The sequence below is a fragment of the Phyllostomus discolor genome, chromosome 7, assembly GCF_004126475.2.
Source record: "Phyllostomus discolor isolate MPI-MPIP mPhyDis1 chromosome 7, mPhyDis1.pri.v3, whole genome shotgun sequence".
Taxonomy (NCBI): domain Eukaryota; kingdom Metazoa; phylum Chordata; class Mammalia; order Chiroptera; family Phyllostomidae; genus Phyllostomus; species Phyllostomus discolor.
This window is the reverse complement of record NC_040909.2, coordinates 5,948,130-5,964,946: the sequence shown is the minus strand read 5'-3', so window position 1 is coordinate 5,964,946 and position 16,817 is coordinate 5,948,130. Positions and strand designations below refer to the sequence as shown.

The 16,817-nt window shown below is 58.6% G+C and overlaps 2 protein-coding genes across 2 annotated transcripts in view; one reads left to right on the top strand and one right to left on the bottom strand.

Annotated features, from left to right (window-relative positions):
• The window catches only part of KLHL18 (kelch like family member 18), a 45,204-nt gene extending 39,189 nt beyond the window's left edge, over nucleotides 1-6,015 (top strand). Inside the window, 4 exon segments of the mRNA XM_028518205.2 lie at nucleotides 2,994-3,098; nucleotides 4,685-4,796; nucleotides 5,486-5,807; nucleotides 5,810-6,015. Of these exon segments, the coding sequence (XP_028374006.1) occupies nucleotides 2,994-3,098; nucleotides 4,685-4,796; nucleotides 5,486-5,807; nucleotides 5,810-5,871 (601 nt within the window). The 3' untranslated portion in view covers nucleotides 5,872-6,015.
• A 6,838-nt stretch (nucleotides 6,016-12,853) lies between these two features.
• On the bottom strand, nucleotides 12,854-15,880 carry LOC114501436 (15 kDa protein B-like). Its single transcript, XM_028517945.2, is given in 5 exon segments — nucleotides 12,854-13,518; nucleotides 13,521-13,545; nucleotides 14,076-14,171; nucleotides 14,864-14,971; nucleotides 15,582-15,880. Coding segments are annotated over 5 exon segments (516 nt in total). The 5' UTR covers nucleotides 15,756-15,880; the 3' UTR covers nucleotides 12,854-13,405.
• Between the last annotated feature and the right edge of the window lie 937 nt (nucleotides 15,881-16,817).

Genomic DNA, 16,817 nt, shown 5'->3' with positions numbered 1-16,817 from the left:
TGTGGGAGCCCTTTGCACAGTCCAGGGAGCGCACCCTGGGATCTGGGGTTGCCGTCCCCGACTGGCAGGGGCGCATAATAGAGTAACACATGAGCTCTGCCCGGGAACCCCCTGCAGCCGGGCCAGCCCCTGCCGGGCCCCCAGCTGGGAGCGAGCCCCCGCCTGCTCACAGTGAAACTCCGGCCCTGTCCCGTGAGGAGCTCGGGGAGACGGGTTGTGGGTAGGTGGGGGTTGCGTTGCTATGGAAGCCCCGAGTACAGCTGAAAGTGTGCATGTGGAAGGTTCGATGGGGGAGAGGAGCTAGGCTGGACCCTCTGGGGGGCTGCACAGAAGAGGGGAGTTAATGTTGAAACTCAAGAGTAAGCAGTGGTAAGAGGAAATCCGAGGTGTTTTTCTCTATACTTCATTTCGCCCCGGATCCCTGCCAGGTACGTGCTCTCACTACCTGGGCGCATAGCACCATGGCTGTGGTCTTCACGGCAGGCCCACGCCGCGTTCCCCTGCATGAGCACACGGGTGTCAGCGAGGTGGCCCTCGGTCACAGGTCTCTCAGCACATCCCTCCATCACAACTTGCCTGCCCACGTGTCCTCAGTCAGGATTTCAAGACATCCCAATGGTGCCCCATTTAAGCTTTTCAGTGCCGGCGCCCCAGGCAGTGTCTCTCTTGCTGTCAGACTTGTGTGGGGTCTTTACACCATGGGGCAGGGGGAGGCTTGGAGCAGGGGCTGGGAGTGGACAGTGCTTCCCGCCTCTGCCCTCTCGAGGCCGCACCGGATCAGTGGTTTGACGCGGAACCCGGCGGTTCTCTCCTAGGGCTGGCGGAGGAGAGGGAAGCAGCCCGAGGCCCCTCCCCATCGGCCAGAACAGCTCTGCACTGACCGCTTTTACGTGCTGGGCCTCCCTGGCCTGTGCCCACCCGTAGGGGGAAAGTGCCGTGAATTTTTTCCCCAAAGGGGCGGTTTGAAAACCACCGGACCAGTCGCCCGTTAAGGGCCCTGCTCAGTGTCTGCCTCGCCGACCTCTTTGGCCGTGCTGCGGGTCCTCCACTTGTGAGGTCATGTGACCACACAGAAAGGGGGCGTGACTGCGGGCGTGGTGAGGAGGAGGAGTGGGTGTGGAAGGCCTTGGCCGTGTGAGAGTGTCACAGCCGTGACACACGTGTCCCACCTTCGTGGGTGCTGGCGCGCGGCCTCCAGCCGGGAGGAAGCTGCCCTTGTGCCCTGAGAGCAGGTCCACGGGGGCCGAGCTGGCTGGTGTGGGGGAGGACGGCGTGTGTGAGACGCTCCTCCCGCAGCCGCAAGCCGATGCTCTCACGCTCCTGGCCCCTCCGTCGCCACCCCGGGGCTCCCCTGCTGCGCTCCTTGGAGAGCTCTGCAGCTTTCCGGGGCTTCAGCCGACTCACCGCTCCGGGCGGCTGCCTTTTTTGCTTTGACTGCAGTCGGTCCTTCCTTGTCAGTCTGCTGTAGTGTCACGATAGCAACGCTGTCGTGTCACAGGGTTGGAGAGTTCCCTGGGAAGCACGTCCTCCGGGCGCTCATTTCCCTCGTTGCGGTCAGCGCCCTGTTATTAGCAGCTCGGGCCCAGCTGCACCTCATCCCGTTTAAATTACAGGCTGCCCTAAAATGTTCTCGGTCGCTTCCCTCCCGACACCCCACATAGCTCTCTGTCCTGCCAGCTGGTGACGAGCTGCTCTCTGCCACCATTCCTTCCCTCTCCGTCCTCCAGGCGGCTTCCAGGGAGCTTCCTCTGGCGGGTGACCCTGGTCCCCGTCGGCCAGCATGTCCCCTCCCCCCCTCACATTCGTCTTCACGCCTTAGTTGGTAGTTCATCGCCCACGGTTTTGTGGCACCTCTTAGTTTTCTCTCATATTTTTGTTGAACTTCCATGTTGTTACTTGTGTCCACTTCTGAAACGATAGTCACAGGTCTAGTGACTCAGTGGCCTTCCCACCGTCCTTGCTGAAGGTGAGTCCTTCCTCCTTAGGGGGTCTGTCACCGTGTCCCTCAAAGGGACGTTGTGTGGATCAGGTTGACTCACCACATCCGCCTGAGAGGTGGCAGTAAGGCTGGCACGGTGCGTTTTCCCGTCGTCACACACCCACATCGATTTACAATTCCTTCTCCAGCATTAGGTTTGAAAACTGAATCAGGCAGCGTGGGGTTCATGTTTAACTTCCCCTGGGGCTGTGTGGGGGAGGACGGCGTGTGTGAGACCCCTCGGAGCAGAAGATCACAGGCTGCGCCAGACCCCCGGGTCTTCGGCATGAGGAGAGCTCGGCGTGGTGAACGGCACGGGAGTGGGGCTGCTCTCGTTGCAGTCTGAGCGCCTGTCTCGGGGCAGCCGGGGAGAGCAGCCCTGCCTCCCCGAGCCGCCCGTCACATGTTGGTGCTGGTGGCCAGTAGCAGGCATAGGGTGCCCGACACGTGCAGTACGCGCGCAGCAGGAAGAGCTGTCCTGTCACCCACTGCGGCAGGCTGGGCCACGTGGGGCCGTGTGTATGACAACGAGACACTTGATCTTTGTAGCGGATCGAAGGGGCAAGCCACAGTAACACGACAGCATGTGTTGAGGGCCTGTATGTACAGAGCGTCACACAGCACCCCCGGGATCACCCTGAGGAGGTGTGGGGTCGGCAGAGGGTCGCTCATGCTGAGGGGTCAGGGTGGCTCTTTGAGGAGAGGGGAATTGGACCAGGGCCTGACAGGTGAGTTAGACCGTGAGCTCAGCAAGGCGGAGCAGAGGCACGTGAGACAGAGTAAGGACTGAGAAGACTGTGGCAGGGGGGAGACCCCAGTCGGGGTGGGTGGGAGACAAGGGGAGTCCAGGGCAGCGCCTGTGGCCTCTGTTGTACACCTGTAAGTAGCCACACACCTGGGATTCAGGTCTGTTGTAGAGAGAGGCAGTGGGGTGGGCAGGTTCACTTCTCAGGGAGCGTGCCGGCGCCACAGGAGGCCCGAGGCCCGTCTGGGGTGACGGCTCTGTCTGTTTCAGCGCCATGGGGACGGTCGTGCTGGACGGGCAGATCTACGTCTGTGGGGGCTACGACGGCAACTCTTCCCTCAACTCCGTGGAGACCTACTCACCCGAGACGGACAAGTAAGGGCCCGTCCCCCCCGGGCACCTGGGGCTCGCTGAGCAGAGGACAACAAGTCAGAACTGCAGGTTTTGAATGAGGCTTCCCAACTGAGGACAGAGCAAATCTTACCTTCTTAGCCCCAGTAGAACCTTGCATGTAACAGGCGTTCATTTGGTAATAATGGGTAATGACCATAATAGGCTATTACCTTTGGTTAAGTGAATGAGCGGTTAAGTACCTTTTAGAAACACATGGTCTGTATAGACCGTGGAAACATCGATGTAATGCCCTGTACCTCTGAGCTGAATCAGCCCAGTGTAATGGAAGTGCAGGCGACAGAGGATAAGGAGTAGATGAACGGCACTCTCTAAAGTGGGTAGGGTCTGATTTGAAAAAAAAAAATTTAAAAAGTTCCGCGGTCCAGTAAGTTGGAAGCACTGATGTTCGTGCCACCAGAGTCCTTGTCTTTCCAGTAACGCACAGCCGGAAGTCCTGCGGGAGGGACCTGTTCGACCTCCTCCCGTGTAACCCTGGCATCAGCTTACGGGCTGATTTTGTAGACCGTTCTGGGAAAACACTGGCAAAGTTAGCCCAAATTTTTAGTTCCAGTGTTTGAATTTTCACATTTTATGTAACAGCATATACACACATTAGTAGAATGAATCCGTCAGAGTGCTTTTAAGCCAATATTCCATTCGTTTAACCAATTTCTTACATACCAGGCAGCAAGCAGAGTGTCTAAGAGCGCTCAGTAGCAACCAGTCTGCTGGGCCACAGATGCGGCACAGTCGTCCTCCCCTGGGGGGCCTGTGTCTGGTGCTCGGGGGCGCAGCCTGATGAAGGCCGTCACCTTCCCCGCGGGGAGAGGGGAGGCGAGGTTAGGCCCATCGTGGGTAGCAGGCGGTGCTCATTCAGGCAGGGAGACAGCAAGAGGAGAGAGCCTTGGAGATCAGACAGTGCCTGTGTGACCACAGAGCGGGTGCAGGTGGTTGGGGGCGGGGCTGGCAAGTCGACCAGGACCAAGCAGTAAAGAACTGCGTTAGGGAACTTGGACCCCGCCTTAAAGGGCGCAGTAAGGAGCCCCCCAGGGGACGTGCTGCTCAGGGTCCAGTGGAGAGTTGTCCGAATGCCAGGCCATGTGTAAGGGGGCTGCTGCAGTGGTCCAGACGAGAGGCCAGAGCCCCAGGGGGTGGGGACGAGCACTGGCTAGGAAGCAAACCAGCGGGGAGCTGGTGACCACAGGAATGTCGAGGTTGACGGAGAAGAAGTCCTAAAAATGCTGAGTTCACAAGTATGGCAGGTAGGCAGCTGGCGGGCCCAAGGAACAAGACTGGGGAGCACGGGGGAGGAGCAGCTCTGTAAGAGGCGTTGTTCAGGGCGCCTCAGAGATGAGCAGAGAAGACCAGTTGCAGGTCTGAAAGGTGGGCGCGAGGCAGCGGCTGGAGAAAGCCACAGACAGGTGGTGGGACTGGTGACGAGGAGGCCGGGGGGCTGCCCGGGGCCGGAGGAAGGGCCGCACAGTGCTCCCGGGCCTTTCTGAGCTGTCTCGGGGGGACAGGGACACCGGGTCTCATGGCTCCCCTCCTCCTGTGGCTCTTTCCTGAAGGTGGACGGTGGTGACCCCGATGAGCTCGAACCGCAGTGCCGCTGGCGTCACAGTCTTTGAGGGCAGGATATACGTGTCGGGCGGCCACGACGGTCTGCAGATCTTCAACAGCGTGAGTTGGGGCTGCCCCTGGGCCGAGGGCCCCTCCTCCCGTCTCTGAGAGCTCCTTGGAAAGGCAGCTCTCTGGGGAGAGCTTCCGCCTGCCCTTTGCTGGGCCGGGCACCGTCTAGTGAGGTTTGGGCCATCACCTACCGGCTCAGGAATTCTGAGAACGGGAACCAGTGTGGCCGCTCCGCCCTACCCCACGCTGTGTAGTTCTCCATCGCATGCTGCGTGAGAGCTGAGAGTTCTGTCCACAGTAGGGTCAGTGATACACAGAGTGTGACTGCAGACAGGTGTAGCCTTCTGCATGATTGGTTTGAAAGAAAACCTCCACAGCCACTTGCTGGTGGTTGGTTCCCGAGGGTCCCTCAGCGTTGCGGGGGAATGAATGCGCTCTGGACAGGTGCCGGGAGACCCGCCTTCCCCTGGCTCTGTCCCTGCACAGCAGAGCAGCCTTGGGCTAGTCCTTCCTTTGGTTTCTGGGATGTAACCAGGCGGGCTCAGAGCAGGCACTCTCTCGCCTGTCCCCGTAAGCCCAAGAGCAACCGAGGAACCGGCGTCCCAGCCGCAGCCTGTGCTGGCAGAGCTCCTCGTCCCTGGGTCGCCCCTGGGCTCCGACACCATGTGGGCCGCTGTGCCCCACGGGGCCACCTGTGCACTGAGCCTCGGCTCTGACCTGTGCGTCTGTCCCTGCTGCAGGTGGAGCACTACAACCACCACACGGCCACCTGGCACCCCGCGGCCGGCATGCTCAACAAGCGCTGCCGGCACGGAGCCGCCTCTCTGGGCAGCAAGATGTTTGTCTGCGGGGGCTACGACGGCTCCGGCTTCCTCAGCATCGCCGAGATGTACAGCTCTGCGGCGGACCAGTGGTGCCTGATCGTCCCCATGCACACGCGCCGGAGCCGCGTCTCCCTGGTGGCCAGCTGTGGGCGCCTGTACGCCGTGGGGGGCTATGACGGACAGTCGAACCTCAGCTCGGTGGAGATGTATGACCCAGAGACGGACCGCTGGACATTCATGGCCCCATGGCGTGCCACGAGGGAGGGGTCGGTGTGGGCTGCATTCCTCTCCTCACCATCTAAGGCAGAGGCCGGCATGCGGTGGGGAGGGATCTGGCACAAACGCAGGCACTTCCTTCCAGGGCGGTCCTTCTCGGGAGGGGCGCGGGCCAGAAGACCGGGTGAAATGTGCGCTCGCCAGAGGTACAGTTCTTCCAGGTGCTTAAGTCCGCCCTCACTGTGCTGCCCTGTGACCTTCACGTCTAGGTCATCAGGGTGCACACAGCATGGGACAAAAGCCTGCCTGGGCCCCACAGCTGGTGGCACGTGACTGCGTTGATGGTCCACAGGCACACAGGCTCCATCCAAGCCCAGGTCCCACCTGCCACAGCTCTGAGCCGGCCCAGGCAGAGGGCCTTCCATTTGACACGCCTCCTCCCCTGCTGTTCTCCAGCCTTTGGTGGCCAATTTGTGACGGGACGGCTGCAGCAGCCGAACCGTTGGAAGTCGGGCGTGGCTGGGAGAGGACGACACACTCCACGTGCTCTCGCTGCTGTCCTCGGTGGTGGGTGAGCAGGGAGAAGAGGGAGAAGCTTCTCCCGTGTCTGACGCCGGGATTCCAGTGAGATCTTCATCTTATTCAGGAGAAACAGAAGAAAAAGAGATACTTGAAAGAAACTGAAGGAGATTTGAAGAAACACTTGAAAGAAAAATACTTTTTTTAAAGAACATTTTTTTTTGCAAGAAGAAAACATTTTAAAAAAAGACACTAAAGGGAAATAATGGGTTTTAAACAGAGGACCACCCAACACGACAAGGGCGGTGACCACTCCCACATTCGGGTCGCAGGGTCCCGAGGCCTCGCACAGCACTCGGGGTGCCCTCTGAGCCCCAGTGCGTCTGGAATCGGTGCCCTCGACTGGTCCTGCAGCAAGGTGCTCCCGGGCTTGTCTTCACACCCAGCATCAGAGGACGTTTTTAATCGTAGGCTTAGCGACTCAGCTGGATTACTGCCGCTGTTCGGGGGTGGGGGGGGCTCCCAGTCGGTTGCTGGGAGCTTCGGGTGCCCCGGGGGCACCTCCCACTGCCACCAAGGCTTCATTCAGGCTCCCCGCCCCCACTTTCACATCTTTCTCACTCGACCAGCAGGGAACAGCTGGTCTGGCCAGACCCTCACTTGCTCGTCTGTCATTCCTTGTCAGCTGTTCTCATCTGACACTTCCGGGCACGTCACATTCGCACCTCTGGAGCCCAGCCGGGGACTTGGTCCTCCCACCCACCACAGGCAGGCGTGTCCAGCAACCTTGTCTACCTGCCGGTCCACTGCTCCTCCGCCCACCTGTCAGTTCCAGGAGCCGGGCCGCCCTGCAGCCCTGGCAGGTGGTCAGCACGCTGGACCTTCACGCTCGAGCACAGCGGGCTTCGAGATGGAAGTGAAGGCCCGAGGAATCTCTCGCTGCTGCAAAGAACAGACTTCGTGTTTCTTCTTCTGATCCTAGCGAATGACCTCTGAAGACGCCCCGAGCTCCTTCCTTCTCCCTGGGTGGGACCTCCACACAGCACAGCAGGACCAGCACGGGAGGACGCCTCGTGTGACCGCTGCTGCCAAACCTGGTGTTCCCCAGTGCTCCCAGGAAGGGGAGACGGGGTGCAGTTGTTTCATTGCAAGACTGGGTCTTAGGGTCCCCGTCTGCCCCGGGTGGTCTGTCCGTTGCCGCCTGCCGGAGTAGGCGGGAGGCCTGTTCGGAAAGGCCCGGTGTGGGGCCTAGATGTCTTCCACCCCAGGACCGCGAGGGTGACAGGGTGCGCCATTGCCACGTACCCAGAGGGAAGCTCCTCTGTCACCCGCCACTTGGGCACTGGGCCTCTGCTGCAAGCACTTGAAAAAGACGTCTGTCTTCTGTTTTTAACGACTGGACACTCGGACAGAGTTGAGCCTGAGCTCCCGGAGGGGCCCTGACATGCCTCACCCCCCTCAGTCCGCCTGCAGAGGTGGGCCCAGCAGAGGCTGGCCTCTGCGTTCCCCGCAGAGGGCGGTGCGCCGGGGCTCCTCTCACTGTAGTTCCCCGTCTTCCGTGAACCTGAAGCCGCACGGACTGGCCCTGACTGGGGAGGTGTGAGTGGGCCTTACCGGGCCCCTGGGGTGCAGGCCCAGATTCTGCCAGCGGGGCGGTGGGTCACTGTCCTGTGACCTGCCGCTCCTGTAGCGGCCTTCCGAAGCCCACTCCCACCCCAAGGTGTGCAGGTCACGCCGCTGCACCCGAGAGCGTTTCCGAGGGAGATGAAGCCGGGGCCTGGGCCTGGGCTCTGAGCACAACTGCACACACAGACGGCACTCGCACACTCGCCACCGTCAGTGCTCAGGCCGGTGTGGCCCTTGGGTGTCGGAGGCTTTCCTGTAGCGCCATGAGAAGGCAACACGTCACCCGTGGATGCCGTGAGGGTATATGACGAGGAGGCGGGACAGTGCTACAGTGGGCTTCGGTCTAGCCCAGCTCTGAGAGGACTGTGACCTCCTCTGTCCTTAGGTAACACGTGGGTTCACCTGAGCTCGAGCCAAGGTGGAGCTGAAGACCAGCCTGTTGCCTTGGCCGCAGAGATGTGAGTAGGTAGAACTTCCGCTCCTTCCCCGTCTGTTTCTCAGAAAATCTTCCTTCCTTTAATTTATAGAACGCATGTCTTTTGTGTTAAGAAACCAAAGAGAAATAAAGAGAACACTTATAATTATCTCCTTGCCCTTTCCTGTTTCATTTTTTAAGTACCTGTTAGAAGTAAACCATATTTGTATTGTAATTTGGTGAAGAAAACACAGTGGACGCGGCGAGAACATGCCTGTGAGAACAAGGGGGGAGCCAGGTACAGCGGAAGCCGTCCTCGGCGGCACGTGTGTGAGCTCCAGGAATAGGCCCTGGCGAGGAGCGTGCGGGAGACTTCAGCAGCGTGGGGGCGTTCGCTCCCGTCCAGGCCCCGCTTCTCCTGGGTGTGCCCTTTCTTCACTCTGCCGTCAAACGCCGCAGCCCCCGTGCCCTGCGGCTGCCGCCTGCTGGAGGCAGAACCTGGCCCAGCTCCTCTCGCTCCAGACCAGAGGCGCTCAGCTTCGGTGCACAGGAGTTACTGGGACTTCTTTTTTTTTTTAATTTAATTTTTATTGAATTTATTGGGGTGATGTTGGGTAATGAAATTATATGGGTGTCAGGGGTACAGGTCTGTAACACATGGTCTGTACATTGTGTGTCCACCACCCGAAGTCAAGCCTCCTTCCATCACCCTGAGTCCCCCCTTTACCCTCCCCTGACTCACTGGGGAACCCTTCAGCCACCGACTCGTTGGAGATGCCTCCCCAGAGCCGATCCCCTGGGGACACTGGTGTGGCCAAGCATCCGTGTGAGAACTAGGCTCCTGGGTTTTGTCTCCACTTCTCCAAATACGGCCGCAGTCCAGACCTGCCTTCCTGGGGTCACATCCTGGTCACTGGGTAATGGGTATCACAAAACGCTTCATTCGAGCTGCATTTGGGGACTTCCGGCCAAGATGGAGGCATAGGTAGACACACTGTGCCTCCTCACACAACCAAGATAGGGACAACAACAATTTAGAAACAATAACAATCAGAACTGACAGAAAATTGAACTATATGGAAGTCGGACAGCCAAGGAGTTAAAATAGACACGTTCATCCAGACCGAGAGGAAGGGGCGGAGAGGGGTCGCAGTGCACAAAGAGTGTAGGGACCGGGTGTGTAAGACCGCAGCGGGTAGACCCTGGGCGCACAAGCGGCAGCTGGCAAACCCTGGCTGAAGGGTGGCAACCAGCAGACCCAGCGAGGTGGCGATTGTGAAGCAAGACACAGAGCAACCCAGGATCCCAGTGCCGGGAAATAAGAGCCTCGGGGCACTGATTGAAAACACCTGTGGGGTTGAGGCGCCGGGAGACTCCCAACCTCACAGGAGAGGTCGTTGGAAAGGCCCACGGGGTGCACAAGCCCACTCACACGGGAATCAGCACCAGAAAGGTCCAGTTTGCTTGGGGGAAGCGGCAGAAGGGACTGAAATCAGCAGAGAGCAGAGCAAGCGCCATTGTTCCCTCTCGACCCCCGTCCCCACATACAGCGTCACAACCCAGCGACTGGGTTGCCCCGCCCTGGTGAACACCTAAGGCTCCACCCCTCATACGTAACAGGTGTGACCAGACCAAAAAAAAAAAAAAAAAGGTGGCTCAAACAGAACAAATGAAAGCCTCAGAACCCATCTTTTTAAGTGACCAAGAGATAGCCAGCCTATCAGATGCACAGTTCAGAGCAGTGGTGATCAGGACGCTCACAGAATTGGTTGATTTTGGTTGCAAATTAGATGAAAAAATACAGGCTACAATAAGTGAAATGAAGGAAAATGCACAGGCAACCAACAGTGATGGAAAGAAAGCTGGGTCTGACATCAATGGAGTGGACCAGAAGGAAGAAAGAAAAACCACACAGAAAAGAATGGAAAAAAAAAGAATTCAAAAAAATGGAGAGAGGCTTAGGAACATCTGGGGCATCTTTAAACATTCCAACATCCGAATTCTAGGGGTACCAGAAGGGGAAGAGGAAGAGCAACAAGTGGAAAAGTTATTTGAACAAATAATAAAGGAGAACTTCCCCATTCTGGCAAAGGAAATAGACTTCCAGGAAGTCCAGGAAGCTCAGAGAGTCCCAAAGAAGTTGGACCCAAGGAGGAACACACCAAGGCACATCATAATTACATTAGCCAAGGTAAAAATGAAGGAGAGAATCCTAGAAGCAGCAAGAGATAAGGGGACAGTAACCTACAAAGGAGTTCCCATCAGACTGTCAGCTGATTTCCCAAAAGAGACCTTACAGGCAAGAAGGGGCTGGAAAGAAGTATTCCAAGTCATGAAAGGCAAGGACCTCCATCCAGGATCGCTCTATCCAGCAAAGCTTTCATTTAGAATGGAAGGGCAGATAAAGTGCTTCTCAGATAAGGTCAAGTTAAAGCCCTTATTGTATGAAATATTAAAGGGATTTACCTAAGAAAAAGAAGATAAAAAACATGTATAGTAAAAGGACAGCAAATTCACAATTATTAACAACCACACCTAAAACAAAAACAAAAACAAACTAAGCAAACAACTAGAACAGGAACAGAACCAGAGAGATGGAGATCACATGGAGGGTTAGCAACCGGGGAGTGGGAGGAGGAGAGAATAGTAAAAGAGAATAAGTAGCATAGATGGTCGGTAGAAGATAGACAGGAGGAGGGCAAGGATAGTATGGGAAATGTAGAAGCTAAAGAACTTATGACACATGGACATGAACTAGAGGGGGGAATGTGGGTGGGGGAGAGTGTGCAGGGTGGAGGGGGATGGAGGGGAGTAATGGGACAGCTGTAATAGCATAATCAATAAAATATTTTTTTTAAAAAACACACTTTTCCCAAAGTTAGCTTATGGTCAGGTTCATCCGTTTGGGTAATGATTACACTTGGATGGCAACTTTCTTTGATCAGTTTTGGGAAGGGCATGACAGTCCTACATCGTCCCCACCTGCACATGCTTGACACACAAACATGACTGTCACCTGCCCTTCACAGGAGTCCCCACAGCGCAGGCAGCACGGCTCACGTTAACGTGAAGAAACCGCCTCGGGAGGACTAACTGACCTGGCTCAACTATAGGGTAGTGCTGTCCAGACCAGATCTCCACGCTGTCAAGTTCACCTGGGGGGAGCAGTGTCTTTGACCTTGGATGCAGCTGATCATCCAGCCTGCACGCCTCGTGTGTGGAGGTCTGCTGCCCGGCACTGCGACGGACTCGGGAGAAGCAGCCCGGGCAGCATGGGGCAGAGACGACACCACGTGCAGTCACAGAAGTGGGCACTTTTGTGCCGAAATCGGCAGCCAGATCGTCTTTGGGCTCAACTGTGGGAGGAAGGACAGGTGCCTACAAAGTAGTAAACAGCTCTTTTTATTTTTATTTTTATTTTCCAGAGAAAAACAGCTGTTTCCTTCCTTACAGGGCCCTCATTTGCCCTTGCTGTCTCGTCTGGGCATGCTCACCTCTCCTTGTCTCAAAGTTCATCTCCGTCACTCTCGTATGCCCCCTGCTCCTCCTCCTAACTTCCAACTACAAGTGGCCTGGCGCCCAGTGCTGAGCTCTGACTGCATCCCACGCCCCTCCCTAGCGAGTGCTCCCTCCGCTGCACGTGGGGAGGGCCTCCGGACCCCCGTCTTACCTCTGCTCCGGCACAGACGCACACGGCCACCCGGGTACCACCCAGTACGACCAGGTCCAGCATGGAAACCCGAACACGGCCACCCCCCAGCTTTGCCCACCCTCCCAGTGCACCTATTCTGTCTTCCCAGTCGCTCACTCAGGACCCCAGGGGCGAGTTTGGGAGGAGGGAAGGGACGACAGCCGTTCATCCTCCTCTTCTTCGCCAGGCCAGCCATGACCTGCTCGAGTTGATTCTACTTCCGGTCCAGTTCTGTCCTCTGCTTCCGCACCGGCGCACACCGCAGCGCATCCCTTCGCGCCTGGATACTGCCCCCACCCCCCCCCACCCCACCCCCACCCCCGGCCCCTGTGGCCTCCTGATGGTCTCCCGCGTCCGCCTGCGCACACCCTGCAGCCCACGGTCTGCGGGTCAGCCGACGCCAGAGTGCAAGGCTGTCAATCAGGCCCCTTCCAGAGGCTCCCCAGGGCCTCGGGCCCTAGTCTGTTGGGGGTGGCGGTTAGGGGGCACTTCAGACACAGCTCCCCGAAGAGATGAGTAAGATGTGTGGTGCCCAGTGATGGAGGGCCTGGGGCAGGTAGCCCCTCTCTCCCAAGCAGAGCTCTCCTTGGTTCTTTCTTTTTTTTTAAGATTTTATTTATTTGTTTTTAGACAGAGGGGAAGGGGGGAAAGAGAGGGAGAGAAACATTAATGTGTGGTTTCCTCTCATTCACACCCAACTGGGGACCTGGCCTGCAACCCAGGCATGTGCCCTGACCGGGAATCGAACCTGCAATCTTCTGGTTGGCAGGCCGGCACTCAATCCACTGAGCCACACCACCAGGGCTCACATAATCACTTATTTCAGAAATATTTTATTGAGCCTCTCCCCAAGGATGGGCTGACCCCCTTGGACGTGCCTGCACATGTGAAGGGACATTTATTGTCGCAGTGACTGGGCAGGGAGCAGGGGTACTCAGGGTCCTGCACACAAGGAACGTCCCCCCCCAGGAGCACCTCACTGATAAACTCCTTCCACTGCCACCCGCAGCTGGCTCTGGAGGGCACAGCTGGGAGAACACACAGTGCCATCTGGCCACATGGTTTGAGGATCCTGAATGCTCTGATAAGGGATAAACACTTTCGCCTAGGGGAGAGCGGGGGGGGGGGGGGGGGGGGCTTCCTGGAGGAGGTGACTTTGGACCTGTGCCTTGAAGGATGGGTAGGATTTACAGACCCAGGATAGGCCAGAAGCCCAGGTGGAGGGAAGCAGGTGTGCAAAAGCAGAAGAATGTGGATGGGCTCAGCCTACACAGGAAAGGGGGTGCTGCGGGTGGCAGAGGAAGTGCGCAGGGAGGAAGAGGAGGTTGTGGTGGGGATGCAGGGCCGCCCCTTCCTTCTCCAGCCAGCCCTAGAAATTCCTCAGGATGTTGGTGATGATGTCGTACTTGGCTTTATCATACATGTCCCTGACCGCAGGTGGCAGCTTGGAGCGGTCAAAATCCGGGGTGGCTGCCCCAGGGATTCGGCAGACCGCTTCCTCCGGGAGACCTGCAGAAGTCACGCCGGGCAGTCACTCCCGTCACCCTCACTGATCCGTCACACCCCTCCCCGGTCCTGCCCGTGGCCCCTCTCTCCAGGCCGGGGTGAGGAAGAGACTGAGGCCCGGGCAGTGACGATGGGGCTGGAGGTGGTCCCCCGTCGGGCCCACCCCCTCGGAGCCCAGAGGCTGCGACAGGCCTGGGCTCTGGGACTCACTTCCCCCCTGGCTGTTCCACCCCCTGGCCAGGAGGCCTCCTTCCACCTCTGGTTTCCGTTTTCCCAAACGTGGGATGGGGAGGAGGATCAGTTGCCAAGGAGTCTTGCGCCTCAGAGCAGAGCCAGTGTCCTGCCTGAGACGGCAGAGGGCCCCTCCCAGCATCCCCCCAGCCCCACTGCCAGTCTTTCCCCACCTCCCCTCCTGCCAAACGACCCGCCATTCCTCAGAATCCCTCCTGACAACCTGTACTGAGGAGGGCTTGATTGGCCCCATTCCTCCGATGAGGAAACTGAGGCCCCACACGCCCAAGCCAATGGCTCACCTCCTCCTCCGGGGGCCTTTCGCCCGGAGGGCAGTCAACCGTGAGGACTCGGAAACGCCTCAGCCTGAAGAAGGAGCCACTGCAGTCCCTCTCCTCCTGCGGGGCAGTGAGCACAGGAGGGGGAAGAGGTCCGGCTGACCCCGCCTAGCCCCCCTCCAGCCCCCTGGCACATCCCCCACCTTCCCGAACCAGAGCTGCAAGCTGAGGTTACCCCCGGGGCCAGGGAAAGGCACCGCCGCCTGGGGAGGGCTGGAGGCGCACAGTTCTTGTCAGTTACTCAGTGGGAATAACCATCCTTAACTTTGCTGCCCCCAGGGAGCCCTGCTTGTTTAAAACGGGTGTGCACCTCAAAGGACACAGAAGAGGCCTGACACACCCACGGATGGTGACGGATGGGGACCGGGGACCGTCCCTGGGCAGTTGGGGTGGTGGGGCGGTGGGAGATGTTTACCTTGTTTCATTTTGCTTCTCCTGGATTTGTTCATTTGCTACCATACAATGTTATTTTTTTTTCTCATTTTATAAAAGCAGTTATCTCACGTGCTTTTTGTCCCGCTTTTGTTCTGTTTCTATTTAGTACTTTTTAGCATGTGTGGTGTGGCTTTTTATAATCAGGACTGAGAATAATTTATAGCAAGAGACAGCCATAAGGGAAAGACTGCTTTGGGAAAAGGCCGCTAGAGTGAAACCCCTCCCGGCCAGGTAGGTGAGGTGCGTGCAGGCCAACACGCAGCCCCCTTGAGGTGCGGGAGACCAGAGGCCCCCGGCCCCCAGGCTGCGGGACTCACCCCGCCTTCCCTGAAGGCACACTCCTGCGGCGGCCGCCGTCTCCGCCTCCCCGAGACGCACACCGTCTCTTTAACCCTGAAGCTGAGCAGCGTCAAGGTGGTGGAGTTCTACAGGAGCGAGAGAAAACCGGTCACCTCCCTTTTACAGACGAGAGGGCACAGTTACAGGCTGGAAGGGGCTGAGCGGAGGTCCGCGCTTTCCACCAAAACCGGGGGAGTGGGGGGTGGGGACCCCCTCGAGTGGCCTCAGCAGAGACTCCAGGGGCTCGAAACCAGCCAAGGGATGCCACTTCATCTCTGTCGACCTGGAGGAGCCGCCACTGCTTGTCTTTGCCCCTCCGTGTCCGCTTCGTGAAGCAAGCACAAGAATGCCAGCCTTGCCCGCTCGGCTTGCTGCCAGAGAGGTGACTGGGCTGGAAGGGGCACGGGAACCCCTGCGGAGGCTTCAACCCGGCGTCTGCGTGCAGGCCGGATGCCCCGACTCCACGCTTCACACCCGGGAGGAGCCCCCAGTCTCCCGGCTAGCCAGCGGCTGGGCCTGAGATGACGCTCTTTCCCTACCTTCCGGTGGGAGCAGCATTGCAACAATAACAACAACAAGAGCTGGAGTCACCCAAACCCTTGGGGCTGCACCCGGCATTCTCTCCCGCCCGCTGCCCCGCAGGCTGCTGCAGGCAGGTGCTCCCCACTTCCCCGGCCTGGGGTGGGGGACACTCACCGAGTCAGGCTGCGGGTTGACTGCCAGCAAGCCGAAGAGGGGTTTGCCTCGTCGCCCGTAGTTGAAGACCCGCAAGGCCTGGGCGACAGCCTCCTCGTAGCCCTGGCGCTGGGCCACACAGACCATCAGTGTCCCACCCGCCAGCAGCAGGAGTGCCCTCCAGGCCCCTGCCATGGTCCCTCCTCTGACCCACGGCCACTTGCTGCCCCTTTTAGGTGCTGCTCGGACCGCCTTGCCCAAGGGCTTCTGGCGACATATGGGGCTGCTGCCTTCCTGAGAGGGGCCTCTCCTTTCCTCTCCTTTCCTTTGCCCGGCGGCGTACCCTGTTGGCCAATGTTCCGAAATGCTATTGGCTAAAAAGCAAGCAGGTTTGGGCAACAGGTCAGGGCCTAGGAGTGAGGGGGGAGTCCTGAGCTGCTGGGGCAGGAGGCCGGTGTGGTGCCAGGTATCTTCCCTCTGGGCCTCGGTGTCCCCACCTGGACCGCCTCCAGCTCTGACAGTCCTGGACACTGTGCCGTCTCTGGCTGGCTGTTCTGGTTGGATCCCAAACCTTCCAGAATATGAGTTCTGTAGGTAACAGTTCCTCCGCCGAGTGCACAATCTGGGTGGGACCTGTGTCCGGGTGGGCACCCACGGTGGTACCTCCACTCGAAACAGAGAGGGGAGAAGGGAGGGAGGGAGAGGGAGAGAAACTTCTGCCGGTTACCTCTCCCACACGTCCAACTGGGGACCTGGCCGGGAATTGAACCAGCGACCTTCTGGTTCACAGGCCAGTACTCAGTCCACTGAGCCACACCTGCCAGGTTACTTACCTGTTACACACATTTAAAGAAATTGGTCGTCAACCTTTAAAACTCCGGATGCCTGACTTTGAAATACATCCTAACGCCTGACAAGCCGAGGTGCACAGCCCCTCACAGCTGTGACGGCAGCGCCCCGCCCCCCCCGGAGCACTGCACTGTCCCTGCGGCACCGCTCCCTGCAGACAGGGCAGTCCCCAGCGGGCTGGGGTTCGGGTCCCAGCTGCTGGGACGGGCAGCCCCAGCAGCAGCTTGGAAGGGGCTCTTCCAACCGCCGGCATAGCCCTGGGCTCCCTCACTTCTGGGGTTCTGTCTGTTGACCTCCCAGCCTGCCCTTGGCTGTGGGGCCCCTGTTCCGGTGGAGAAGACTCAGAAGCTGGGGAGGAGGAGAGGGTGTTTCCGGTCAAGCCCACCGGTGGGGTCCACTTAGGATACG